This window comes from Hypomesus transpacificus, chromosome 2 (assembly GCF_021917145.1).
Source record: "Hypomesus transpacificus isolate Combined female chromosome 2, fHypTra1, whole genome shotgun sequence".
Taxonomy (NCBI): domain Eukaryota; kingdom Metazoa; phylum Chordata; class Actinopteri; order Osmeriformes; family Osmeridae; genus Hypomesus; species Hypomesus transpacificus.
The window spans coordinates 3,248,169-3,275,465 of NC_061061.1; the positions used below are offsets into that span (position 1 = coordinate 3,248,169).

General features: G+C 41.1%; 2 protein-coding genes across 5 annotated transcripts; one reads left to right on the forward strand and one right to left on the reverse strand.

Moving 5' to 3' along the window:
• Positions 1-743: 743 nt before the first annotated feature.
• On the reverse strand, positions 744-7,277 carry LOC124479498 (B-cell receptor CD22-like). Its single transcript, XM_047038266.1, has 10 exons — positions 7,141-7,277; positions 4,021-4,094; positions 3,429-3,791; positions 2,957-3,247; positions 2,373-2,624; positions 2,002-2,262; positions 1,781-1,871; positions 1,584-1,670; positions 1,351-1,408; positions 744-1,238 (listed from the first exon to the last, which is right to left on the reverse strand). Exons 1-10 carry the CDS (start codon positions 7,203-7,205, stop codon positions 1,176-1,178), a joined length of 1,605 nt encoding a protein of 534 aa, XP_046894222.1. The 5' UTR covers positions 7,206-7,277; the 3' UTR covers positions 744-1,175.
• Positions 7,278-18,636: 11,359 nt separating this feature from the next.
• LOC124479574 (myelin-associated glycoprotein-like) lies at positions 18,637-24,978 on the forward strand. 4 transcript variants are annotated; one of them, XM_047038364.1, is made up of 14 exons: positions 18,637-18,684; positions 19,039-19,108; positions 19,291-19,665; positions 19,842-20,132; positions 20,253-20,352; positions 20,528-20,566; positions 20,692-20,724; positions 20,933-20,984; positions 21,864-21,963; positions 22,166-22,192; positions 24,066-24,098; positions 24,182-24,232; positions 24,338-24,383; positions 24,496-24,978. In XM_047038364.1, exons 2-14 carry the CDS (start codon positions 19,060-19,062, stop codon positions 24,551-24,553), a joined length of 1,254 nt encoding a protein of 417 aa, XP_046894320.1. In that variant the 5' UTR covers positions 18,637-18,684; positions 19,039-19,059; the 3' UTR covers positions 24,554-24,978. The 4 variants fall into 4 exon arrangements, 3 of the variants coding, with proteins under 3 accessions (XP_046894320.1, XP_046894329.1, XP_046894342.1); XR_006957448.1 differs by lacking the exons at positions 21,864-21,963; positions 22,166-22,192 and having other exon boundaries at positions 18,643-18,684; XM_047038373.1 differs by lacking the exons at positions 21,864-21,963; positions 22,166-22,192 and having other exon boundaries at positions 18,643-18,684; positions 20,933-20,980.
• The last annotated feature ends 2,319 nt before the right edge of the window (positions 24,979-27,297 follow it).

Consider the following 27,297-nt stretch of genomic DNA (forward strand, 5'->3'; position numbering starts at 1 on the left):
GACAAAGAAAAATATCTGTTTTCTCATGGCCCCGTCCTTTCCTCACTCATCCTATCCTCTGTCCAGTGTTCTCCCCGGGTCTGGACGCCAGATGTTCCAGCGCAGGTGATGCAGTGTAGCTTTCAGCTTCAGAGAAGTCCCACAGAAACTAGCCCAGGGCCAGTGGGAGTGACATCATCCTTGACCTTTGCCCCCATGGTGGTTAACCACAAAAAGCGTCTTAGCTGCACAGCAGCCTACAGGAGAGAAACTGTGGAGAGCACCAGGACTCTTACCCTCAACTGAAGTGATTACAGTTTTGTTTTTGTACAGCTGAAGAGTTTAGAGTAAAATTAATAAGCTGTCATAAGTACACAGCATATAAAAGTATGCAAAAGTTGCTGTTTGAAATTCAGGGCTAACCACATCCTGTGGGTTGTGCTTAAACTCTTAAACGACTCAGTTGACCCTACAGAGAATGCTTTTTGAACAGTTTTCACCTATAGAGAATAGAGAACTATCACTTCATTATCACTTAAAATACAGTTACACACGGCCAAGGCAACAAAGGAGTGGCTCAAGAAGAAGCACATTAAGGTTGTGGAGTAGCCTATAAAATATAAATATAAATATATATAATATAAATATGAACATTTTGACATGCGTTTTTCTGGATTTTGTTGTTGTAATTCTATAATAATAGAATTTCTTTGTCAGTGGGCAAACATACAAAATCAGCAGGGGATCAAAAAAAATCCCTCACTGTAGATTCTGCTTAAACCATGTTTGTCAAAAACAGACCCAGTTAATGCCAGGCCTACATAATGTTGAAAGTTGTAGTTTTTTTGTTGGCCATTTGTAAATGAACATTTGTAAATGAGTAAAGTTTATTATTTTTGAATGCATGAAATAGTTAAGGAGAACGAATAATGAAGACGATTGTCAATGGACTGTCTTTGACATTCAAAACAAATTCTGTGAAGAAGACTAAGGCAGAGCAAAGGCTCTTTAAGTTAAAAAAGCAACCATGAAAACCCCGATAAAGGGTTTAATATAAACGTTTAAAAGGTATGAGTAGTATCCTGAATTCATCAGGATTACAGTACCGAGTAACATATGCATAGAATACAATCAGTGTATAAGGACAGGAGTGAAATAAATAGGGTCCTCACAGAAGAACACGTTTCTTGCTGTTGTCACACGTTAGCATAGATATCTTCACCCATTACACTTTCATAAGAGTCACACCTGCCGTCGGCCTGTAGGAAATGACCCCATGGGAATGACATCGACATCTCTGCGGTATTATAATTTTAGATGTATTTTCATTATTACTTTTACTTCAGATCTCAGTAAGCAGTTAGTACAAACCTCCATATTGCCGTAAACATATTGGCTGCCGGGGACTTCATTGTTGATGTTTTCTTGTCTGCAGGCAGAATGGAGCAATTCAGATTCAATAATAAGCTACTAATTACAAAAATAATAATGTTATTTTATTTCATTACAACATGACATATTTAAATCTATACTTTTATACTTAATCGCCCTTCACTCTGAGTGTGTGGGGGAGTGAGTGTGTTCACTTTACGAGGGGAACGTACGTTGCTGTGGAGTCGTCTGAGACTGTGGCTTTGGCAGTAACCATAGCAATGTCCTGTGTTGTGGTTGCATCCATGTGGCTCTTCCGACTTTGAGAAAAAAATAATGTGATGAAAAGGAAATGGCACAAGGCAAGAAAAACATTTAAAAAAAAATCAAACTGTAGATGGCCCAAACTCCTTCAACACACTTCACTCACCACTTCCTGGTTAACCTCCATGCTGACATGAATAACACCGGCACCAAAAACGCTGATACGGCTTTAAAAACGTGCATCGTCCGTGTTGTATCTGTTTAGAGATAAGACCATAAACCACCTTGAAGTCTTTTACCGTTTTTAAGAGTGGTTGGATGTTTGATACTGTTTAGCGATTGTAAAAGTGTGGGATGTCGTTTACAGCGAATCTTCTTTCACAGTACCTTTTTTGGGCAACTTGAAGGCCTGGGTGGCATTTCCCTCACTGTTGTTGGCATGGCAGAGGGTGTAGTCTGCAAAGCCAAGACTGCCTTGCAGGGTGGCGATGATCACTGATCGGTGCCTGTCTACCTTGGTGCATGACAGAACTCCATCTGGGTGAGACCACCGGACATCACTAAGGGGGACAGACTCCACGATGCACAGGCAGGTTACCGTGGAGACGTTAGAGAAGCAGGCAGAGCCTACTTTAATCTCAGGAGGATCTAGGAAGAAAACAAAACAACCACATACTAAATGCTACAGAATGGGCAAGCAATGTTTATTCGACAAGGCCTTCATAGGCTATTGTCTATCAACAGTACGCTGTACGAACAGATAACGTTGAGTTGCACTTGACTGGAGCGTCCTTGTCCCTCTGTGTTGATGGCGGTGCAGTAGAGGGCACCAGTGTGCCTGGAAACCCTCTCCAGCCTGTAGGTTTGTCCCTGGGACAGCAGATCCCCACTGGGGCTGTACCACTGGTAGCTGTGGGCCGCTGGGTTACCATCACTGGAACACCTCAGCTCAACAGAGTCTCCCTCCTGCAATGTGGACTCCCTCTCCACCTTCACATCCAGTGGGGCGTCTGCAGAGTAACGTGAAGATAGGTATTGATTTGGTAGTACTTTTCACATGCTTGGTCATTTATGTATATGCACCTTTCACTGTATTTAGGATTGCTGCCATGCCTTGGACCTTGAGAAACAAAGTTAAATGTTGCAACACTGAATTATTTCAGATGGTGAGTCTATATTTTTTTTCTAGGAAGATAAATATCCTCTCACAACTACTTTCCGGGAAATATGTATATTTTTTTAAGGTATTACTCAATGGGGATAATATCCTACACATGCCGTTAAATATTTGTATTTTGTATTCTCACATGCATCAACTGTATTTTCAACTTGATCCACTTACATTTGACATTTAGAGTCTGGTAGCTCTCTGCTTTTTTCCCTCCCCTGTAGGCTGCTGTGCAACTGAGAGACTTGTTGTGGTCAGCCACCGTGGGGGCAAAGGTCAAGGATGATGGCACTTTCCACTGGCCCTTGGGCAGCTGCTGTGATTGGACAGTGGGTATTGCTGAGTGGCTCCAGGTCAGGACAGGGGGGTCAGTGGGGCAGGAGTGAGACACAGAGCAGGAAGCAGTGAACAGCTCACCTACCCTCACTTCTTCACTCACTGACAGAGTGGGGGGCTCTGGCAACACTGTATTTGGGAAAAAACATGATCCCAGGTATGAGTACAATGATGATAAGGGTCATATCATATTTTATTAATAATGTTTGGTACTTTTGAGTAATGTGTTTTTCATTGTATATCTTTCTTCTATATTTCAACTTTTATATTTTAACCTCCTATATTTCAAAGTCTAATTGTTCGAACTTACCTTTGATATCAATATAAACTGCGTTGTCCGCATAAGAATACATATTGTAGTCTTTTATTTCAACCCTAAAATGAAAGGGTCCTGTGTCACTTTGGTGAAGGGGATCAATCCTCAGAGAGCAGTTCTTGACTTGGAGATCTCCAACTAATTGTGTGCGGTCTTTGTAATCCTGCAACACTGAAGACCTGTCTGGATGGTAGATCCTGTCTTGGTTTTTTTGGGCCCAAATCCCGGTGACTTCAGAGGACTTCTTCTCTGGTTCTGGGTAGTTGAAAGAGCAGGGGACGACCACACAAGAGCCAAGCAGGCTGGAGACTGTACTGGGCACCTCAGCGGTCCAGGAAGAGGCTGAGGTTTGCACCGCTGAAAAATGTGGTAAAGGTCACAGAAAGATATAGTTCAACCAACTAGGTAGTTAAAGAAGTAACAATGCACAGGAAGCAAACGTGTTCGAGAAGATAAAGTCTGTTGGATATGCATGATGTATTTGTAATTACGTAATAGGAGTTTTTCAGAAGTAATTGTTTGAGACAACATTGAACAGTAACACACTAACACATGTATGCAGATGTTTATTCTTATTGTACTTTACCCATAAGGAAAAAGGGAAAGGCAAGGAAATCCCGTTGACATCTGTGATTGTCCATATCCTTCAAGTGTCGGGTTCTGCAGAAAAATGATTATTCCAATTCTATTGGCAATCTTTATTTGGTGCTTTTTCTTGTCTCAGTTCCCTTTTCTAATAAATGAAAGTGAAGTCTGCTCATTTTAAGATGTAAAAGATATACTTGTAAAAAATAATGGGAAAATATATTTTTGTCTTTCCTGATGATAATACAAGAAAAACAAAAACAGTAGTGAAATACATTAATAAGCATTTTTTTAAGGCAAAATGTTGTGAGCTCGGGACTTTGTTCCAGCTTCATGACACATAAAAAAAACGTTTTCATTTCTTTTGTGGCCGTAGTGTGTGTGTTTGTGGTGGGTTTGTGTGTGTATGTGTAATGCATGTAATATTGTGATGTCTTTATTTTGAGTATCGATGCCAACGGGGGAAGTGGGGGGCCACGGGCCATCTGATATCCCGCACACCTACTACCGAGCCTCTAGGTCCTCCAATGGGCGACCAGTTTTTGGGACATCCGCGGCCGAGCCGCTGCTTCTTCCGCTTCTGCCGCTACAATAGACAATCAACGCCAATGAAGGACAAACCCTTAAAGGGCACGTTGGTAGCATAAAGACGAGAGAGAGTGTTAGTGTTTGTTGTTTCACGAAGCTGTGCGAGCAGCGTGACGCTGGGTAATACAAACTTGTTACCGTATTTTTCGAAAATAAAACTGCGGCTTGTACCACGATTTTATTTTTGTAATTTTGTAGACATATCAATGGATTTTGCCACGCATGGAGATACTATCCACACCGAAGTGTGTTACGGCATGCTGTAATATCGCCTATACCCGTGCATTGCTTGGTGTCATTGTTCCCTCAGGTGCGGCATATTATATTCCAGTTATAATCCGATTTACAAACACAAAGCTCCGCATTTTGGTGGGGTGCGGTTTATAGAAGAAGCAGCTTGTTTTCTGAAAGAATACGGTATATTGCTATCCATGTTTTTAGTGTATCTTTTTAGCCTATTGTCGGTTGTATTTGCAGGTGTACGGCTAGGGCCCTGATTGGATAGCTTGCATGTATGTCCAGCAATGCCCAGACCAGAGTGATTAATTGCTGTGAAACCCAGAGGCGTTGTTAGACATAATACTCTTCTGGGGCACAGGCCCCTAATTCATTAGCTTTTTTTCTTTCAAGCTTGTTGCACACAATTCAATACTAGGCTAATAAACTCCCCTTGCTTAACCCCCTATAAAACAGGTCAGGGACGCAAGTTTGATATCAGCTTAGGCAGGGACATCAATAGTCAAAATAAGATGATCGGTAGGCCTATCATATAGAAACTATCTTTAGTTTTGTAATGTTTTCTTAGCCTACCTACCTTAACTTAACTTACCAGCTGACACCCAACATTGCAACATCGTGAATCAGCTGGTGGGTTAACTTAACTGGTTATGTTGCATACCCTGCTTTCTGGAATACCCCCCTGGACTTCTGTGTCGGTGCTGCAGTGGCTATTTGGCAAGCTCAGAAGAGCGTGCTGACATGGAATTCTGAGTGCATGTAGGTTTGGGTTTTTGCTTAAACACTTTTACATGCGTTGATTGGGATACTGCGTTAATTTTCCGGGATTATCAATCTAAATGAATGCACTGACTGAATTAAGTAAATTGTTAAAACTCAAACTTTAAATTTTACTGGGGCACCGCCAGTTTATACTTGGGCACGTGCCCCAATAAAAAGGGTCTAACGAGGCCCTGGAAGTGTATTGGTTCCATTATTGCTGTTACAATAAATAGGCCTATCCATATAGAAATAACTTGTTAAGATTCGTTAGTCTTTTTCAAACTGCAGCATCAGTGTAGTAGAAAACACGTTCTACTTTTGTGGTTTGTCCTAGACTCATTTGCAATACTTTTGGCCTCGTTTTGAGCCCATATTGGGTTATTCCAGAAAGCAGTAAGTGACATACCCGGGTACGTTAACTCCCCCAGCTGACACCCAGCAACATTGGGTTTCTGCAACATTGTGAATCAGCTACGTTAACTCACATAAGTGAGGTAGACTAAGAAAACATTACAAAACTAAAGATAGTTTCAAATGATAGGCCTACCGATCATTTTTATTTTGACAAAAACATAAACAATATTACATGAAAAAACAATATTTGCGCTCGAATTAATGCGATTTTTTTGGGCTCGCTCGCACTGATGTTCCTGCCAAAACTGATATCGAAATTGCGTCCCTTAACTGTTACCTCTGAGTCGACCTGCTATATGTAGCTGATTCTGAACGAACTCGTCTTCGAGATGAACGAGTTGGTTCCCAACCCTGGTCCTCGGGACCCTTGTCCTGCATGTTTTAGATTTTTCCCTGCTCCAACCCACCTGATTCAAATGAATGGGTCGATATCCAGCTCTGCAGAAGCCTGTTAACGACCTATCATTTGAATCAGGTGTGTTGGAGCAGGGAAACATCTAAAACATGCAGGACAGGGAGTCCCTAGGACCAGGGTTGGGAACCACGCATTTGAAATGTTGACACAATAGTAACTATTTGACTATTAATTTGTTGACATTTTAGCGGAAGACGAGCTACCCTTGCCGTCTTAAAGAAATCGCCACTGCTCTGCACTGAAGTCAATCTGGAAACTGGTAGGCCATGATTACAGTTACTGAATGTGACCTGAGGGGCGCGTGAACGAGAATGTAAAATGAGCGGCGCAGGGACCCAGCAAGAGAGCAGATGGCCCCGTGCGTGAGTGTGTGCACGCGCTCCCTCTTTATATTGGAATATTTGTCCGAACACTTACATTCTTGAGCCCGACGCGAAGACAGCATGGAGATGCATTCGTCAGCGATTTGGGGGTTTATTGTTCTGTTTGTAACACTTGTCGATGTCAGTGTTTGTACCTCAGGATCCACAATAGGCCCACCTGTTGAAGGTGAGTTTTGCTGTTGCTGTTGCTAATTAGTACATGGTGTGTTGCATTTCCCGTAGGTTGTTGCAACATTGTGAATCAGCTGGTGGGTTAACTTGCCCGCCTATGTTGCATAGCCTGCTTTCTGGAATACCCCCCTGAGCTCACAGTATGATTTACCTGACACGCTGTGTCCAAAGGGAAGCCAGGAGTTTGTCCTTGCAGTGGATGGGGACCACGGCCATGTGGGAAGTTATGCTCCCGTGACTGCGACTGTCCCAACAACCAGAAATGCTGTTCTACCAGCTGTGGGCATCAATGCGTCGCCCCTTACACAGGTAAACATCAGGAGCTAAGGGGGTTTTATGTAAAATAACACTGGGTAATTGCGCTCACCATGTAGGGTGAGGCCTTACAGCAGCTCCCCAGGTTTGAATCCGGCTTGCAATATTTCTACATGTCTTCCCCCCCTTGATTCCCCTGTCAATCTCAACTGTTCAGAAAAGGTCCCCAAAGAATCCTTAAGATAATCGACCATAAAAAAAAACTGCCATTGAATTATAATTTTTTTTAAACAATTATTGCTCAAAATTGTAGTGTAATTTTACGTTCTCTGAAAATTTAGATGAAGCGTTCATGACCTGGGGGGTATTCCAGAAAGCAGGTTGTGACATATCGGGCTACGTTAACTCCCTAGCTGACACCCAGCGTTGTAGCAACATTTCCACTAGGTTGCTGCAACATTGTGAATCAGCTGGTGGGTTAACTTGCCCGCCTATGTTGCATAGCCTGCTTTCTGGAATACCCCCCTGAGCTCACAGTATGATTTACCTGACACGCTGTGTCCAAAGGGAAGCCAGGAGTTTGTCCTTGCATTGGATGGGGACCACGGCCATGTGGGAAGTTATGCTACCGTGACTGCGACTGTCCCAAGAACCAGAAATGCTGTTCTACCACCGGCTGTGGGAGTCAATGCGTCGCCCCCTACACAGGTAAACATCAGGGGCTGAGGGGTTTTATGTAAAATGACACTGGGTAATTGCTCTTACCATGTAGGGTGAGGCCTTACAGCAGCTCCCCAGCAACATTTCTACTGCTGGTGGGTTAACTTGCCCGCCTATGTTGCATAGCCTGCTTTCTGGAAAACCCCCTAAGCTCACAGTATGATTTACCTGACGCGTGTGTTTCCAAAGGGAAGCCAGGAGTTTGTCCTCGCATGACATCCGTAAATGGGATCTGCACGCGGTTGTGCTCCATTGACTGCGACTGTCCTAGAAACCAGAAATGCTGTTCTTACGGCTGTGGGCACCGATGCACCTTCCCTATCTTGGGCTGAGGGGTTTTGTCCAGGACGGCCAGTGTCCAGGAGAGTAGAAGTGCTGCCGGACAACCTGTGGCCACTCCTGCAGCGACCCGTCCTGATTGGTTAAGAGGTCAAACATTCTAAGGTTGAGGTTGTTGTTGTTTCATCTAAAGGGCAAAGGAGTGGCTGATTTGTTACCATCTTTGTAATGTTCTAACCAAAATAAAACAACTTAAAAACTTTCATTAATTCTTGTTCTTGAGCGCACTTCCAGATAACCTGTCTGGTGTGCTTCCAGAATGTTCCACTGCTCTCACTCCTAGCCTCAAACCCCCCCCCCCCCCCCCCCCCCCCTGTTTAGGCCAGCAGTTTTCCCACATCCTTTAATAAACGTACAGTTAAGCTAGTGCGTACGTGGGCAGCGTTCATGGGGACTGCAGCGGGATCTATTTATTTTTGCTCAGCAGTTTGGTGCCAAACTTATTTACATTTTCATTCATTTAGCAGACACTTATCCAAAGCGACTTCCAAGAGAGCTTTACAAAAGCGCATAGGTCAATGATCATAAATAACGCCCCAAAATCATTGTGGGTAGCCAAAAATCGAAGCATACATTGTGAAAAGCAAATAAGAGCCATGAGGAAGAAACATAAGAGCATGTAGTTCAACAAATTACAAATGAATCAACATGAACTTCAAAAGTGCAAGAGTGTACCTGTAGGAAAGCAAGCAACAATTAGAAAGTGTATATGTTTGGGTTTTTGATAAACACTTTTACTAGCGTTGATTAGGATACTGTGTTAATTGTCCGGGATTATCGATCTAAATGGATGCACTGACAAAGTAAATTGTTAAAACTCAAACTTAATATTTTACTGGGGCACAGCAGATTTATACTGGGGCACGTGCCCCAGTAAAAAGGGTCTAACGATGCCCCTGGTGAAACCTTATGCCGTTCTGAGTGTGTGCTCACTTATTGCATCGTGTTGACACTGTTGTTGTTTTCTATAGGCATCGTATCAGTGGCACCAGACCTTGAATACCTGCTGTATGTTTTTTATTGGTGTATGAAATAAATCAACTATTTTGAGAATTTGTGAAGTTGTTCACTGAAGCCCCATTCCAGATCCTTGGTTTAGCTAATTACCTCAAACGAACCGTTACATATGTATACTTGTGTATGTGTATATTTGAAGTGGGTAATTCTCCTCAGCTCTGGCTTGTTCTACTACTTCTCCTTCCTCACCTCTTGCTTCCTCTCTCTGATTTACAATAATCATGGTAGAGTAGGGAAGATTTAAAGCCTTCATTTTGTGACATGTTTGCCTTGTAATTGATTTAATTCATTTGCAATGTTATTAAATGTATATTTACTTTAACCTTTGACCATTCTTGCTCTGATCTAACCCATAGTCAAATAACTGCCAATTTCCATTGGTATTGGCATCATTTCCATTGGTATTGGCATCATTTGGTTAATGTTAATATGCTTTTTAGTATCCCATCTTCCTTCAAACAGGGGAATTAGTTTTGGTTGTTTGGCCAATATTAAATCCCCTACACTAGTTAAAACACCCTTTAGACTTTTGACTGGACGCCTAGCCAACCGTGTCTGCACCCATTCACCTGGCTAATGCCCTGCCCACCTTGCCATAACACTCCAATGATCAAATCATCTGGTCTCCTGTATCTCTGTGTCGAGCACTTGAGTTGTCGCTCCCATAACAATCCTAACAAGTCGTTGGATTTATCTATGTATCTCTGGGTTACATGTAACCCAGGTAAAATAATGGACCAATTAAAAGCAAAACTATATAAAAGTAAATAGGTATATAATGGGAAAAAACTATTATAAGTTTGTCCAAAACTGCTAAATTAATAATAATATTAAATTTGAATAAAATATAGAAAACTGACAGGTTCACCGGAAGTCATGTGACTGATTAGTGGCGTGTCGGAATTGACGTGCGGACATCTGTCAGAGATTGATTGAGAGAACCAAAGAGAAGCACGCAAGACGGTGATCCCTGAAACATCTGGAAAACTTAACAAAAATACTTATTAAATTGTTTAAGAACATTAAAAAACTATTCAGTTTTAAATGAATATCAATCGTAGAGTAACAATCCATTTTGGTTACTTTTATTGATGTGGATGGAAGCGGATTACAGAAATTGTTGCCATGCGGACTTTAGTGTTGTAGCCTAAATTATCCAACTTGGTGAGTCAACATACATTTGTATTTTATTTGTCAAATTAATGTACTTTGTTTTGGTTGAAAATATTGTAATTAGGGTTAGAAATAACATTTCAATTGTTTAGTGAAATGTAAACCTGTGAACATGTGGAGTTTAGCTACACAGCTAATTCAATGTGTTCTAAGCTAGCACCTGAATCTCTGTAACCAGAAAATTATTTCGATTGGAAAATTTAATACATTTGTATGATCCTGTTGTTTAAATAAATAACAGGCCAGGTTTTTGATCTGGGATCGAAAGAGAAGAAAACCCTTGTGAAAACGTCGAGTCAAGACCTTGCTGGAAACCAACGGTTTCTATGAACCGAGATGGCGAGCCACCCACGCGAGTAAAATCTTCTGGAGCGAGAGTGCAAACTCTTTTGACGACGATAAGTGAACTTGAACAGAACAAATCATACAGAAATAAGTCATTTATCATTTATTTTGTTTACGATTCGAATTCTTTGTAATTGAATGGACATTGAATGTTTTGAGGACCAGTTAGTTGATCTTTTCTTATTTTCCTTTTGAATATTGCATATATTCTATTGTGTGCCTTTAAGGCAGTAGTGTGGTTTAAACATATTCCAGGGTTTACTGAATAACAAAGTTAAACCAAACAATCTTAACTGAAGTAAGATTTAAAAGATAAATAGGAGATCTACATTTAAAATTAATGTCTTTAATTAAAAACTGATAAGTGAACTAAAAGTATACAGTTAAATATAATTCTAAATTAGGAAAACCATGGTAAATAAATAGATATCCAAATAAAGTAATTCCAAGTCAATTTACATTCATAACTAAACAGAGATATAGCAGGATATAAAAGAATAACCACATTTCAAGCAAATTTCATTGGATTTATTATTTTTCATACATTCTGTAAAGTTTAAGTTGTGGTAATTTTCAGAGTATCTGGTTTGCTACAGAAAATAAATCTTTGTAATCATCCACCGTATCATATCTGTTCTCTCAGGAACCTAGAGACCTGGTCCTTCTACTTGTACTTGTTACATACATCTTTGAGGTTTTGTGGTTATTCATATATTAGTTCTTAAAATCAAGACAAAGCTATCAGCAGACTGTATCGTTGATGTCAAGTATAAGGTAAATAATTACCATAAAAATGCTATTTTACTGAAATCAGCAATAACAAAAAATAAAAAATAAATGATTAATATTACAATTATGAAAATACCTTAAAGATGGATGGCTTTTATGCAAGATAAATGTAATAAGGTGGGTTTGGAGAGTCAGACTCAGGCGTCGCTAGACCCGGTCCGGTCATGTCGTCCCATATCTCAAGAGCGCCCGCTCCCAATCCAAGCTCTTCTCATCTGGCCCCCCAATGGTGGAATCACCTCCCCACCTCCATCAGAGACACTGACTGTCCCCCCACCTTCAAGAAAAGGCTAAATACGCATTTGTTCAGGGAGTACAACGGTACTTAGGAATTATTTGCTGGATCTGATGTTAGTTTCCTCCAGGAACACAATGACTCTTATTGAGGGATTTGTTGCTCCTGTTGGTTAGTTGTAACTGATTTAACTTTTGTACTCGCTGAGAATTATATTGTTGTTGCTTACTTTCCTACAGGTACACTCTTGCACTTTTGGAGGTTCATTTTGTCTAATTGTAACTTGTTTAGTAACTACATGCACTTATGTTTTTTCCCATTGGCACTTATTTGCTTCTCACAATGTATGCTTCATGTTTTGGCTCCCCACAATGTTTTGGGGGCTATCTCATTGTTTATGATCATAGACCTATGCACTTTTGTAAAGCTCTTTCTTGGAAGTCGCTTTGGACAAAAGCGTCTGCTAAATGAATAAATGTAATGTAATGTAACATAAGTCTAGCTCTAGCATATGATTTTACATGAAGGTCAGAAAACAGTATTTGCACTCAAATTATCGTGAGAAAAAAGGTCTGGCGTAAATATTGATGTCCCTGACAAAGTAGATATCAAACTTCTGTCTCTGGAGGGTACGTATAGTGGGTTAAGCAAGAGAGGTTTCTATAGTGCACTGTGTTGCACACTTCTTGTATGCAGCAAACTTGGAAGAAAAAAAAGGTGATGAGCAGGGGACTGTGTCCCAGTAGAGCTTTATGTCTAGCAACGCCCCTGGTTAGACATACCAATATGTCTTCAGCAGATACAGCTAGCTCCTAGAGCCTAGGCAGGATGTCACAAGTTGTTTCAGTACTATTATTGCTTGTCACAATCAAGTAGACTTTTAAAACCTCTTAAAGGTATAGTATCTCAGTAAAAATACTACACACTTTACATCAACGCGAAGTGAGTATATTCTATACACATTTTTGGACAAAGGTTTGTTGAAGCATAATCAATAAGTCTCAGTAATCTGCCTACAGTATCATGAGGAAGTTTCATGTGATCTTCTGTAGACACATATAAATGTAGAACTTCACCAAATGAAACTAAACTCTTTACACAAAAGAATACACAGAAAGACGTTCGATTAATATATAAATAACTCTGGGAAGAAGACTAAGGCATAGTAAAGGGACTTTAAGTTAAGCTAAGTACACTGTAAACCAAAAGAAAGTGTTTTGCCTACTGAAAACGATGTAAATAATTATATAAAAAAAAGATTAATTGAAAAAGATTGTTCAATTTGTAATTTACCTAAAGATATTGCTTAGATGGCAAATAGTTTGATGTAACTAGTTTACACAAAGTTTATGAGTATTCTGAGTTAATTGGGTTTACAGTACAGTGTAACATATGCATAGTATCAGTGTTGAAGGGCAGTAGTGAAACAGAGAGGGTCCTCACAGGAGAACACGTTTCCTGCTGTTGTCACACGTTAGCATAGATATCTTCACCCATCACACTTTCATAAGAGTCACACCTGCCGTCGGCCTGTAGGAAATGACCCCATGGGATTGACATCTGCATCTCTACGGTATTATTATTTTAGATGTCTTTTCATTATTACTTTTACTTCAGATCTCAGGGAGCAGTTAGTACAAACCTCCATATTGCCGCAAACATATTGGTTGCCGGGGACTTCATTGTTGATGTTTTCTTGTCTGCAGGCAGAATGGAGCAAAACAGATTCAATAATAAGCTACTAATGACAATAATAATGTTATTTTATTTCATACAACATGACAAATATGAATCGATACAATCATACTTCAAAGAGCAAAGTAATATAGATTGACTGGGTGTAGTGTAACTGTTTGATATATAAAAGATGACTCTCTTATCTGTCCTTCTCTCTGAGTGTGTGGGGGAGTGTGTTCACTTTACGAGGGGAACGTACGTTGCTGCAGAGTCGTCTGAGACTGAGGCTTTGGCCCTAACCATTACAATGTCCTGTGTTGTGGTTGCATGCTGACCATCATGGCTCTTCCGACTGGGAGAAAAAAAGAATGTGAATTCAAAAGGAATCACCAGAAAAAGAAGAAAATCATTTAAAACTGTAGATGGCCCAAACCCCATCAACACACTTCACTCACCACTTCCTGGTTAACCTCCATGCTGACATGAATAACACCGACACCAAAAACGCTGATACGGCTATGGAAACGTGCACCGTCCATGTCATATCTGTTCAGAGATTAGACCATAAACCACCTTGAAGTCTCTTACTGTTTTAAATGAGTGGTTGTCTCTGATGTTTGATACTGTTTACAGATTGTAAAAGTGTGGGATGTCGTTTACAGTGAGGCTTCTTTCACAATACCTTTTTTGGGCAACTTGAAGGCCTGGGTGGCGTTTCCCTCACTGTTGTTGGCATGGCAGAGGGTGTAGTCTGCAAAGCCAAGACTGCCTTGCAGGGTAACGATGATCTCTCATCGGTACCTGTCTACCTTGGTGCTTGACAGAACTCCATCTGGGATAGACCACCAGACATCACTAAGGGGGAAAGATTCCACGATGCACTGGCAGGTTGCCGTAGAGACGTTAGAGAAGAAGGCAGAGCCTACTTTAATCTCAGGAGGATCTAGTAAGAAAACAAAAAACACAACCACATACTCATTGCTACAGAATTGATGCCATGCCTTGGACCTTGGTCCTTGAGAAACAAAGTTAAATGTTGCAACAGTAAATTATTTCAGATGGTGAGACCATATTTTTCTTCTAGAAAGATATTTATTCTCTTACAATGACTCACTTCTAGGAGCTATGGTTTTTAAGCTATTAGACTCAGTTGGGATAAATATCCTACAAATGCTGTTAAATCATTTATATTTTATTTTCTCATATGCATCAACTGTAATTTATATTCCTGTTATTTAAATTAATCCACTTACATTTGACATTTAGAGTCTGGTAGCTCCCTGCTTTTTTCCCTCCCCTGTAAGCTGCTGTGCACCTGAGAGACTTGTTGTGGTCAGCCACCGTGGGGGCAAAGGTCAAGGATGATGTCACTGGTCCTTGGGCAGCTTCTGTGATTGGACAGTGGGTGTTGCTGAGTGGCTCCAGGTCAGGACAGGGGGGTCAGTGGGGCAGGAGTGAGACACAGAGCAGGAAGCAGTGAACAGCTCACCTACCCCCACTTCTTCACTCACTGACAGAGTGGGGGGCTCTGGCGACTCTGCAGAAAAAACGAGGTATAAACACAATCATAATTATCTTGTCATATTCAAGGTATAATGTGTATTTCTGCAATCTGTTTTATTTTATTTTATAACTTCTATATTTCAACTTTTATATTTTAACCTCCTTTATTTCAGATTCAAATTGTTTGAACTTACCTTTGATAACAATAGAAACTGTGTTGTCTGCATAAAAATACTTTTCGTAGTCTTTTATTTCAACCCTAAAATGAAAGGGTCCTGTGTCACTTTGATGAAGGGGATCAATCCTCAGAGAGCAGTTCTTGACTTGGAGATCTCCAACTAATTGTGTGCGGTCTTTGTAATCCTGCAACACTGAAGACCTGTCTGGATGGTAGATCCTCTCGTGTTTTTTTTGGGCCCAAATCCCGGTGACTTCAGAGGACTTCTTCTCTGGTTCTGGGTAGTTGAAAGAGCAGGGAACCATGACACAGGAGCCCAGCAGGGCAGAAACTGTACAGGGCACCTCAGCGGTCCAGGAAGAGGCTGAGCTCTGCACCACTGAAAAGTGTGGTAAAGGTCACAGAAAGATATAGTTCAACCAACTAGGTAGTTAAAGAAGTTACAATGCACAGCAAACAAACGTGTTTGAGAAAACAAAGTCTGTTGGATATGCATGATGTATTTCCAATTATGTCATTTCAACAGAGGTTTTAAAAAGTATCTGTTTCATCCAAAATTGTACCATAACGCAACAACAAATATAAGTAGATGTTTATTCTTATTTTACTTTACCCCTGAGGAAATAGGAAAAGACAATGAAATGCAATTGACATCTGTGATCGTCCATATCCTTCAAGTGTCAGGTTCTGCAAAGAAATTGTTATTGCCATTCTATTGGCAATCTTTATCTGGTCCCTTTCCTTGTCTCAGTTACTTTTTCTGGGGAAATAAATTGAAAATGTACAAAATACAAGTGGAAAAATATTGAGAAAAATATATTGGATACAGTATCTTGCAAAAAATGTTTTGTAAGCTAAGCCTATTATTCAAACTCACTTTATCACTAACAATCACAAAACAACAGTGCAATACAGCAAAAAGCTATATTTTAAATAAACTAAAAGTTGGAAGCTCAGAGTTTGTTCCAGCTTCATTATACACAGACAGAAAAAGCTTTGTTCAATTTCTTTATGGCCAATGGAGTAAAAATGAACTTGGAACTAGGAAACCATTCTAGCAAGTAGTTGGATTTATGTATGTCTCTGTAGGTTACATCATGGTGAGGTTTTGTAGTTATTCATATATTAGCTCTTAAAATCAAGACAATGCTATCAGCAGTCTCTTTTGTTTAAGTCAACTATTGAGTTAATTTTAATAAAAATAATGATAATAATAATAATAATAATAATAGTAAGCTATATTACTAAAAACAACAATAACAACACATGTAGAAATTATTAGCGTTAATAATGATTACAATAATTATAAGAAATACCTTAAAGATAGATGACTATTATGCAAGATGAATAAGGTGGGTTTGGACTTTGGAGAGTGAGATGCACTCTTATATAAGTCTTCAGCAGACGCATTTAGTACTTAGAGTCTAGGCAGGATGTCACAAGTGGTTTCAGTGCTGTGGCTTCTTGTCGCAGGACAATGTAGACCTTTTAGACCTTAAAAGCACAATATCTCAGTAAAGATACTGCACAATTTATATCAAAGCGAAGTTTGATATATTCTAAACACACTTTTGAACGAAGTATTGTTGAAGCATCATCAATAAGTCTCAGTAATCTACATACAGTATCAGGAGGAAGGTTCATGTGGTCTTTTGTAGACACATATAAATGTAGAACTTCCTCAAATGAAACAAAACACTTTACAGGAAAGACGAAACAGGAAGAGATTTTTTGATATGACTATAAAAATTGCATCATTTTAATTACTATTGCACACAAGTGCACAAAGCTTATGATGCAGTCGGTTATTAATATGTTGGTGAGACACACAAACACAGATTCCTGGAACTATTGATAGAGTGCAGTGCCTGTGATGGTGATGCCAGTTCTTCTCAGTGGCTTTGGTTCCTACATTTCTCACAATTGAAATTCTCAAAACTCCCCATAGACATGGTTCTCCCCAGAGCCATAGAAAAAGAGAGTTGCGACACGTTTTGATCTCGCCGACACGTGATCACGTGGTTCATGTAGACCAGAACTTGTATTTATAAGCGGACAATCTGTGATGTGTGATGGTATTCAGAAAAAATGCAGAAATTAAACTCCTGGTTTTTAAATTGGTTCTATTGCAATTGGAAGACTTATACTATAGTGAAATTAAGTGAATAGATGGTAAACGCTAAACAGCTGTGTTGTTCAAAGAAAAAAGAAAACAGTTGTGTCAGCGCGAGCGGTTTGTTTGATTCTAGGCGCGCTGATAGGCTATTGTCTATTTGAGTTGATTCATTAAGTAAAAACTAAGAGTAATTGAGAAAGTGAGAAGAGTATTACATGGCACTATCTATAATTCCAGTTATTAATATTTGTGCATTATTATAAGTCATTAGCAATATTCTGAAACTGTGAATGAAAGGTGTTTATATTCAATTTTCCTGAGATAAGTATGGCAGTTTATATTTGAGCTCTCAGGTTTAGTATGTTGGCCAACATTAGTGGTAACATGTTTAACTTACAACTGTGAAGGGTGATTTTGAGTAACCAGGATGTTTCTATACACTTTGCATTTGTTTTATTTTCCTAATTGATCTAGTGTAATAAATCATTACTAATTTTCAACTTTTAAACTATTTGCTTATACTGTGAAGTTTTGATCTTCTCTGAAGTAGGGGCATCTCATCCTCTGCCAGTAGAGTATGGTAGTTATGGGAAATACAGGGTAAGTTGCACATATGGACACTTATGTTTGTATTCTGTCATTTAGGTCATCACTGTGACATGTACAAATCCTAAAGCCTAAACTATTATATTTGTTTCACTTAGGGCAGGTTAGGCTTGGGACTTGTAGTCCTGGGGGTTAGGGACTCAAATCCTTTTATCTCCAGCCTTTCAGGGAAGAGTTATTTACCCCTAATAAGCGGACGTAGGTCCTGTTCGCTGCATACGTGGACAGCTGGACGCCTATCGGCCTCAGACTAAATAATTTTCCCATTACATCTCAAATAGCTTCCATTCATGCTAATCAAGATTAATGTAAGATCAATGAGTTCACAAAAATATTAAACAAAACAACATTAATCCCCATGGATTGATGGATTTACTTTCAGGTTGATATTTCACTATGACGTTGTGTGAAAGGGCCAATTATAGCCTACATTGAAAAATATGTGCTTTTTGTAGTGAGTGAATATACTACTAAAGTATCTTTTGCCAATAGTAATACTTCATGTAAAGTTCAAAGTGTGCTTTTTTTAAGGAGAATGACCACCTGAGAAAACATTTAATTATGAGAAAAGAAAAAAATGCCAAAGACAAAGTAATTTACCCCCAGCCTCTAGATGTCAGAATAGGACCCACGTTTGTGTCGCTAGATATGACGCTTCACTGTACAAAAGACAAAATAGGTCTCAGTCACCCCCAGATTCATTTTCTCCAGACATCAAAGCAGAGAGGACAGCCTTGCTCAGGTACAAGATCATTCCTCACGCACATTTGAAGCTTCGGCTTTTAGAATATTGGAATTGGGTTAATTCTTATAACAAATTCATGATGTATCTCTTTGCAACTTTTGGCGCTTCAGTGTTTTATTCAGCTCTTTCTGTTTTGTTTGTATTATTAATATATATTGTATATTATGATCATATATTGTTCTCTGTCATTTCCCCCTACTTGACAACTGTCACATTACCATTTATGTTGTGTTGATCATCATGTGGGGTTGTTTCACAACATGTGTCCCAATGTTTGTGAAACACCAGCATATTATGTTGGAGTTTCAATTATTATTTTATTTTTGACATTTATTTTGTCTGTGTAAACAGTGTTGTTAATGTACCACCGACATGGACCAAAAAGATAAAGTTCTGATCTATATTTGGCTGGGTATCGGAGGTAAAAACCCAATTACTTTACATACTTTTCTTAAATTCCATTCAACACCTTTCAGCTGTAGATAATTGTATAAACTGATCAAATCAAAATGGCTTTCCTAATAACATAATCAATTGTTGTTTTAAAGGCTATTTTTGAAAGTTGATAACACACGTTGTACACTCCGTTACTCTCTCCTGTAGTCCTTAGCCAGCCTGTGTTCTCAGACGGATGGACGGCAACTGTTGTCAAAGACATGACCGCCCTGGTCTCATCTTGTGTGGTGGTGCCATGCTCTTTCAAATACACTGGCGCCAATCGGCCTACATCCAGACTATCTGGCATCTGGCACTTCAAAGAAAAGCCGAAGGAAAACATCTACCATGAGGATAGTGTGAAGATTGTAGACAACTTCAAAGGTCGCACAAAGCTACTGGGAAGTTTGGGAGAAGGCAACTGCTCCTTGATGATGGATCAAGTGAAGGACCATGACAACGGACCTTTCTGTTTCAGAATCGAGATTCCTACGCACGATCAATATTCCTATGTCGACGAGTGTGTCCGGATAGCAATGCTCTGTATGTAATAAATGCAGTGCGGTCAAAAAAACACTCAAAAAAACAACACATACACACGTGCACAATAGATAAAGTAATACAAAATACATTATGAAACACTAGACTGAATGGTCAGTAGTGAAAACATGTCTATAACTCTTCATGACTGATCAATTTTTTTGTTTTGGCTCTTCCAGCACAGCCATTGAAACCGACCTTGCTTGCTCCTAAGACAGCCACGGAGGGTGAGCCTTTCACCATCACCTGTTCTGTCATGCACACCTGTCCCTCCGAGTGGCCTTCTCTCACCTGGAGTACCGGAGAGAGCATCATCACCTACCACAGGAACCACGGCTTAGGCAAATGGGAAACCCTTTCTACACTGACCCTTCTTCCCCAGGAGAAGGACGACCACTCGGAGGTCAGCTGCACAGCAAATTTCCACGGAGGGAAAACCTCTTCTGAGCGATTCCAGATCTTCGTGAAACGTAAATCTTTGTCCATCTACCCCTTTCTTCTCGGCTCTCTCCACCTCCATCTTGTACTTCCATGTGAACAGTTATGTTTGAGTTTGCACTTGTGTGAAAGCAAACATCTTGTATTCACAGGTAAGGAGAACATCTGGTACATCATTGTTCCTGTCACTGTTGGCCTTGGCACTGCAGTGATGTTTGGAGCACTTTGTGTTTTGATGAGGAAGAAATACAAGTAGGTTTATCATACAAGCTGAGATACTGTGGTAATTTAGCGACCGTGCTAACGTGTGGACTGGGTATAATTATGTAAATTATTTATGTCTGCAAACAATATGTTGTATTGGAATTCAGGGTATTATTTTTTTTAGTTAACCAGACAATATTTGGTACTTTTTGGTTTATTTTAGGAGACAGATTGTGGAGCTTCAAACCAGAAGTGGTAACAGGCACGTGCACACAAGGGTCGAATTTACATACTGTATATTCACACATATTCTACTGTACCATCCATGAAAAATATATTTTAATGATTTTTTACGTGTTCTAATGTCTTTTCTCTGCCATGTATTAGCATGTGGAACCGTTTCTCCAGAATGTCCCGCAGGTGAGTTCAGACATTAAGGATCAGATACTGATTAAGAATCCAGATACTGGGCTTGAAAATTTATTCTCCAAACACTCTCTGAGATAATTTACAGTTGAGATGAATCATGCTTTCATAGCCCATAATAGTAACACATATATATATAGGCTTAGCCTATTATGTGTGTATCTCTGTGTGGGAACAGTTTTTCTTTCTATTCATTACTCAGGTTTAACTCTGGTGGCTCCGAACCAGGATCGGCCTCCACTGAGCAAAGGCAGGTAATTCTTTTTTCATCAAATCTATTCAGTTCAATTCCTTTTATTGATCCTGCAGGAGATTCATCAGTCAATATTCAATCAAACAATATTTATTTGTAGAGCATGTTCAAAAACAACCTTGGTCTGCCAAAGTGCTGTACAAGAGGCCAAAATAAAATCTCAGAAAAGGAGATACAAAATTCAGTAATAAAAAGATAAAATGGTAAACAATGATTAAGGAATATTTAAAGCCAGAGAGGATGATGGTTGAAATAGAAGGTGATAGTCTGGTGTGCATGGGTAGGCTCTTCCATAGTTTGGGATCAGTAACTACAAACATGCATTTGTCAGTTTTGTTTGGTTTTTGATCTAGGCACAGAGTAGACCGAAATCAGAAGATCTCAGAGTTCTTGATGGAGTATACTGCTGTCGTTTGTCGGTCAGATATTTATTTTTTAAGATATGTAGTGCTTGGTACACATACAGTACGATGTAGTAAATTATCTACTTCTCAGGAATCAAGTGCAAAGCTATTAAAATCGGTTTTAACTGACTCCACATGATAAGTCTGGCAGTTGCATTCTGTACCAGTTGAAGACGAGAGGGGGAAGACTGAAAGATACCGAAATAATGAGAATTGCAAAAATGTAGGCGAGATGTTACAAAAGCGGGAATAACAGTTTTTAAAGATAATTGTTACATTCAAACGATTCATTAAGATCTTGTGGTCAACCAGATTGAACACTGCACTGAGATCTAACACAACCAAAGCCATGGATTTCCCTGAATCAGTCTCAGAAAAAATATTATTTGAATTTCTTAAGAGAAGATTCTGTACTGTCCTGCTCAGGTAACACTGTGTGCACCATTGCTGAATACGTTTTTATTAAGTGACTTCAGTTATTCTACACATGGAGAATACACACAATGACAGCAATCTACTGGAGTACTGTCCGGTCTACTGGAAATGTCAAGACACTTGAACAGAAAAACCTGGCAGGTATTGCTCAAAATGCATAATGCAAACATTCAACCTCAGTGTTTCATGGTCTTTTGTAGAGTCTGTTGTTTAGAGAGTTGTTACAATGGAAAGTTTTTTTCATCATTTATGTTTTTTTGGAAGGACCTGTCAGACCGTGAACCCTAAATATACATTTCTAGTTATTTGCATGTTTTCTGTTCCCTTTTATTTCCACTAACAGTAGGACTATGTGGAGTCGGTTTTCGAGGTAAGCTGTGAAAAGATTGTGGTTACTTCACCTTTTCACTGGTTCCACTGTCACGACGTGAGGTGGGGTTGGACCCAAATGCAGGGGAGTACCGAGGCATAGCGAGGAACACAGGTTTAATCCTCAAAACGGGAAACAGACAGGGTACACGCAGGGACAAAGGGTAATGCTAAGACAAAGACTGGACACAAAGCAGGAACCTAAATACACAGAAACAAACAAGACACAGGTGAACACAATGAAACTAACGACAACTGAACGAGACAGGTGACAATGACAGGGAAACACTAGGGCAGGGCAAAACCAAAAACAATAGGGGGGCACGGCTGTGGCCGTGACAGTACCCCCCTCTCAAGGGACGTCACCCGACGACCCACAAGGCAGGGCAGGGGGTCAGGGCAGGTCCGGGGGACGACCTGGAGGCAGGGCAGAGGGTCGGGGCAGGTCCGGGGGGCGGCCCGGAGGCAGGGCAGAGGGTCGGGGCAGGTCCGGGGGGCGACCCGGAGGCAGGGCAGAGGGTAGAGGCAGGTCCGGGGGGCGGCCCGGACGCCGGAGCACGGGCACGGGGGCACCTGGGAGCGTGGACGAGGAGGCGCCTGGGAGCGCGGACGAGGAGGTGCCTGGGAGCGCGGACGAGGAGGCGCCTGGGAGCGCGGACGAGGGGGCGCGGGCACCGGGGCGCATGGGAGCGCGGCCACCGCGGCAGGCAGCAGCCAGAAGTCCTCGGGCGGAGGAGGAGGCCAGAAGTCCTCGGGCGGAGGAGGCGGCGACCAGGAGTCCTCGGGCGGAGGAGGAGGCGGCCAGGAGTCCTCGGGCGGAGGAGGAGGCGGCCAGGAGTCCTCGGGCGGAGGAGGAGGCGGCCAGGAGTCCTCGGGCGGAGGAGGAGGCGGCCAGGAGTCCTCGGGCGGAGGAGGAGGCGACCAGGAGTCCTCGGATGGCCTGGCACAACCTCGGGGCGAGGCAGGGGCTCAGGGCAGGAACGAGGCTGGGGCACAGGGCAGGAACGAGGCTGGGGCACAGGGCAGGAACGAGGCTGGGGCACAGGGCAGGAACAAGGCTGGGGCACCGGGCAGGAACGAGGCTGGGGTACAGGGTAGGAACGGGGCAGGGGTACAGGGCAGGAACGGGGCTGGTTCTGGCGGCAGGCGGCCGACTCCCTGGCAGGAATAGCCTTGGTGGTCTGGGTGCTGGGCGGCGCAACCTTCTTCGTCCGGGCGCAGGGCGGCACAACCTCAGGATGAGGCAGGGGCACAGGGCAGGATCGAGGCAGGGGCCCAGGGCAGGACCGAGGCTGGAGTCGGGGTTCCGGCTGGGGCTGGAACCAGGACTTGGGGTGGGCCTTGAGCTGCAGGCTTCGGGGTCCACCAAAGGCCAGGCGGGTCCCTAGGAAAGGGTTGGGTGAATTCTCTGCTGGTTCCCATCTTGGTCTTAGCATTCTGTCACGACGTGAGGTGGGGTTGGACCCAAATGCAGGGGAGTACCGAGGCATAGCGAGGAACACAGGTTTAATCCTCAAAACGGGAAACAGACAGGGTACACGCAGGGACAAAGGGTAATGCTAAGACAAAGACTGGACACAAAGCAGGAACCTAAATACACAGAAACAAACAAGACACAGGTGAACACAATGAAACTAACGACAACTGAACGAGACAGGTGACGACAATGACAGGGAAACACTAGGGCAGGGCAAAACCAAAAACAATAGGGGGGCACGGCTGTGGCCGTGACATCCACACTACTGTGTATTCAGTTATTTACATCAAAACCCACATTGTGTGCCTTATAAATGATTCACTTGAGTTTAAACTATCAGTGAAATCACTTTACAATAAAATAAAAGCACTTTACTTGCTTTTTTTTCATTTCACAGAAGGCAACAAGGCAATGTGGACCGGAGAAATCAGTAGGTGTCTCTAAGAAAAATCTTGCCTTGTTATTCTTTTAAAAAATGTATCATTATATGCTAAATGAGAATTGGGTTGACAGGACCAATAACACCCAGGCAATCTCGAAACCCCGCTTCCCATCTCCAAAGAGGTAAAATGATGCTAGTCCCGTCACACACTCAGTTATGGAGTACTCTTCAAGGGGTCGTGTCTTGAACGTCACGTATAAATATAACTTTATTCTGAATTTAAACAGTGATCCAAAGTCTTCCTGCGCCAAATCCAATGATTATAGCAGTCGGGTAAGTATCACTGGCGTTGTACTTGATCTACTAACAGCCTCTACACTTTGATAAGATCACAGAAGACATCTTCAGACATACTGAGATTATTTCTTGGTCTTATCTATCACAGGGTTATGATGAGGATGCAAGTCTTCAGAACATCTATGGGAACGTGTGACCAACCATGACATCAGATGATAAAGTTTGCTCCTGAAAACAGCTTTTGAATATCAAGCGATCCCTGCTGTCCAACCAGCTTCCTATTGCTTGTCTCAATATGTTTCAATCACCTGTGTATTTAAGTGCTTTGTTAAAATCAACGTTTTATATCTAATCATTCAATTATGTTTTTATTAGATTGCATTCCCATAGTGTCACCGGGATAGTCGTGTGGGTAGGAGAAGACACTCAAAACTGCGATAATATTAATGTATTTTGTCTACTAATACTTTTGTTGTTTTTGAAATATAATGCATTGCTTTGCTTTATTAACCAAATATAGTTAATAAAAAACATCCCAAAAGATGTTCAAGCTTTAAAAGAAACATTCAAACACAGTATGTAAGGGTTCATATGTAACAAACATGTCAATAAAACATCATTCATACTTCTACAGCTAGTGTAAGTAAAGTCATTACCAAAACTGAAATAAGAAGGAAAGAGGAAGAAACTGAAAAAAATGGGGAAGAACGAAAAAGAGAGAGATAGATTTTTACACCCATATATGGAGAAACTGAATCCAAATTACAAGTGTGTTTATGCGGTCCGGTCTTTTCTACATGAGTTATCAAGCTAAAATTTTTTGGGGAAGACATGTCAGACTGTGAACCCTAAATATACATCTCTAGTTATTTGCATGTTTTCTGTTCCCTTTTATTTCCATTAACAGTAGGACTATGTGGAGTCGGTTTCCAAGGAAAGCTGTGAAAAGATGATGTGGTTATTTGACCTTTTGTACTGGTCCCACATTATATTCAGTTATTTACATCAAAACCCACATTGTGTGCCTTATAAATGATTCACTTGAAGTATCAGCAAAATCACTGACAATTAAACCACTTTACTTGCTTCATTATTTATTACCTTCATTACCCATACATGTTGAAAGTGAATGCAAATTACAAGTGCGTTTATGCGGTCCAGTCATTTCTTTACATGAGCTATCAAGCTCACATGGTTGGCACCTTTTAAAGGCTGAAGATAAAAAATAATCTCTATTGCAGGGGTCCCCAAACTTTTGTCTGCTTTCCTTTCTTTAATGTGGGGCCGGGTCGGAAAAGAAAATTACTTGGGCCGTAGTAACTACCAGTATTATTGTGGATATTTTATTATGATTCTAAATGTATTTATTATGCTAGATTCGTTTATTACTATGTTATGCACCATACCAGGGCCGGAGTGGGGCCACTTTTCAGCCCGGGAGTGTCAGGCCCAAGACCGGCCCACTTTTTTTTGTATACCAAACAGGGCCGGATGCAGCCTTATTTAACTGGGGGTGCAGTGAACTTTTCTGGTGGGTATCATGATTACAGAAGAAAGGGATCGTATAACTTTTTTATTGATACAATTTTTTAGACTGCTAAAGATCCGAGTATTAATCAGGCACGGAGCCAGACTTTGTAAACATTCTGGGCTTAGCCCAAACCTAGGACGTTTGGGTTTGATGTGATGCAAGATAGGGACTTCCGCACGCAATGCCAGCGCGCATAGCGCGCGATCGAAAATGTTTGGCCCTTATTTGAGCGCAAAATAGTTTAATTGAGTTTATGTAAAATAAACAGACGTTTTTCAATTGGTAAAACCTTGTCTAGTGATGCCATCACTCTGGCCCTGCTCCCACCCATCCTCGCTGACGCTTTTCGTTACGGTAGGGCCCCCCGGCCCAGCTATCGGTAGCCTCCTATCTGAGAAAACTTTTTGGAAAAAACAAGCTATGGACACAACCAACTCTCTTTAGGAGGGGAGAACTCCCTCGTATGGTACAACCCATGCAGAGGCTGAGGTGTCAGAATGCGGAACGTGTGTAGCCTACCTTTAGAGAATATAATACTAACGTGACAAATGTCAACAACAAAAAATACTCGACCGGCCCAAAAATGAAGCGGCCCACCAGCCCAAAGTGAAGAAGCCCACCGGGAACTCTCCCGATTACCCACCCCGGTCCTGCACCATACATTAGTACATATCAAAGGATATATATATAACCTAAAGAGCATTATTAATATTGTAAATGACTTTTTTCATATTCATTGCTATTAAAAACAAAACATCTACTTACTTTTTAATCAGTGTAAAACTTTTTTTGTTCAGAATAAAATAAAAAATAATTGAAGACTGGCATTGTTCAGAGGGCCGGTCCAAATGCGTTGGCGGGCCGTAGTTTGGGGACCCCTGCTCTAATGGTAATGATGGCCTTTTCAAATGAAATCTCAGCCTGCTTTCTGTTAAGTGTGATGCTCTGCTAATGCTGTCAAAGTGGAATATGTTTATTGTACTTTGTGACTTCAGATGGTATTTGGACCCTTTCACTTGTATCCCATCTTATTGTTTTGTAGATTTAATTGTAATCAGAATCGGAATGGGATTTATTCGCACAGAATAGTTTGCACCAGGGTCGGACTGTACTGAAAAACAGCCCGGGACTCTGAAACACAGCGTAAACATGTATTCTATACTTCTACATTGAGCAGCATTTGCTTGCTGTGTGGATTTTGGATCGCTCCAGTTAAACAGTTGAACGGTATTAAGGCCGTCCTCAAAGTGAGCGTAAACTATTAGGATTTTTTTTTCTTGAATAGTGCCGTGGCCGTAGTGGCCGTTTGTTTGACCGGCCGTTCGGGAAATCTCCCGAGTCTCCCGACGGCCAGTCCGACCCTGGTTTGCACAGACAAGGAATTTGCTTTGGCAGGAAGGTGTAGGGGAGACCGGGGTT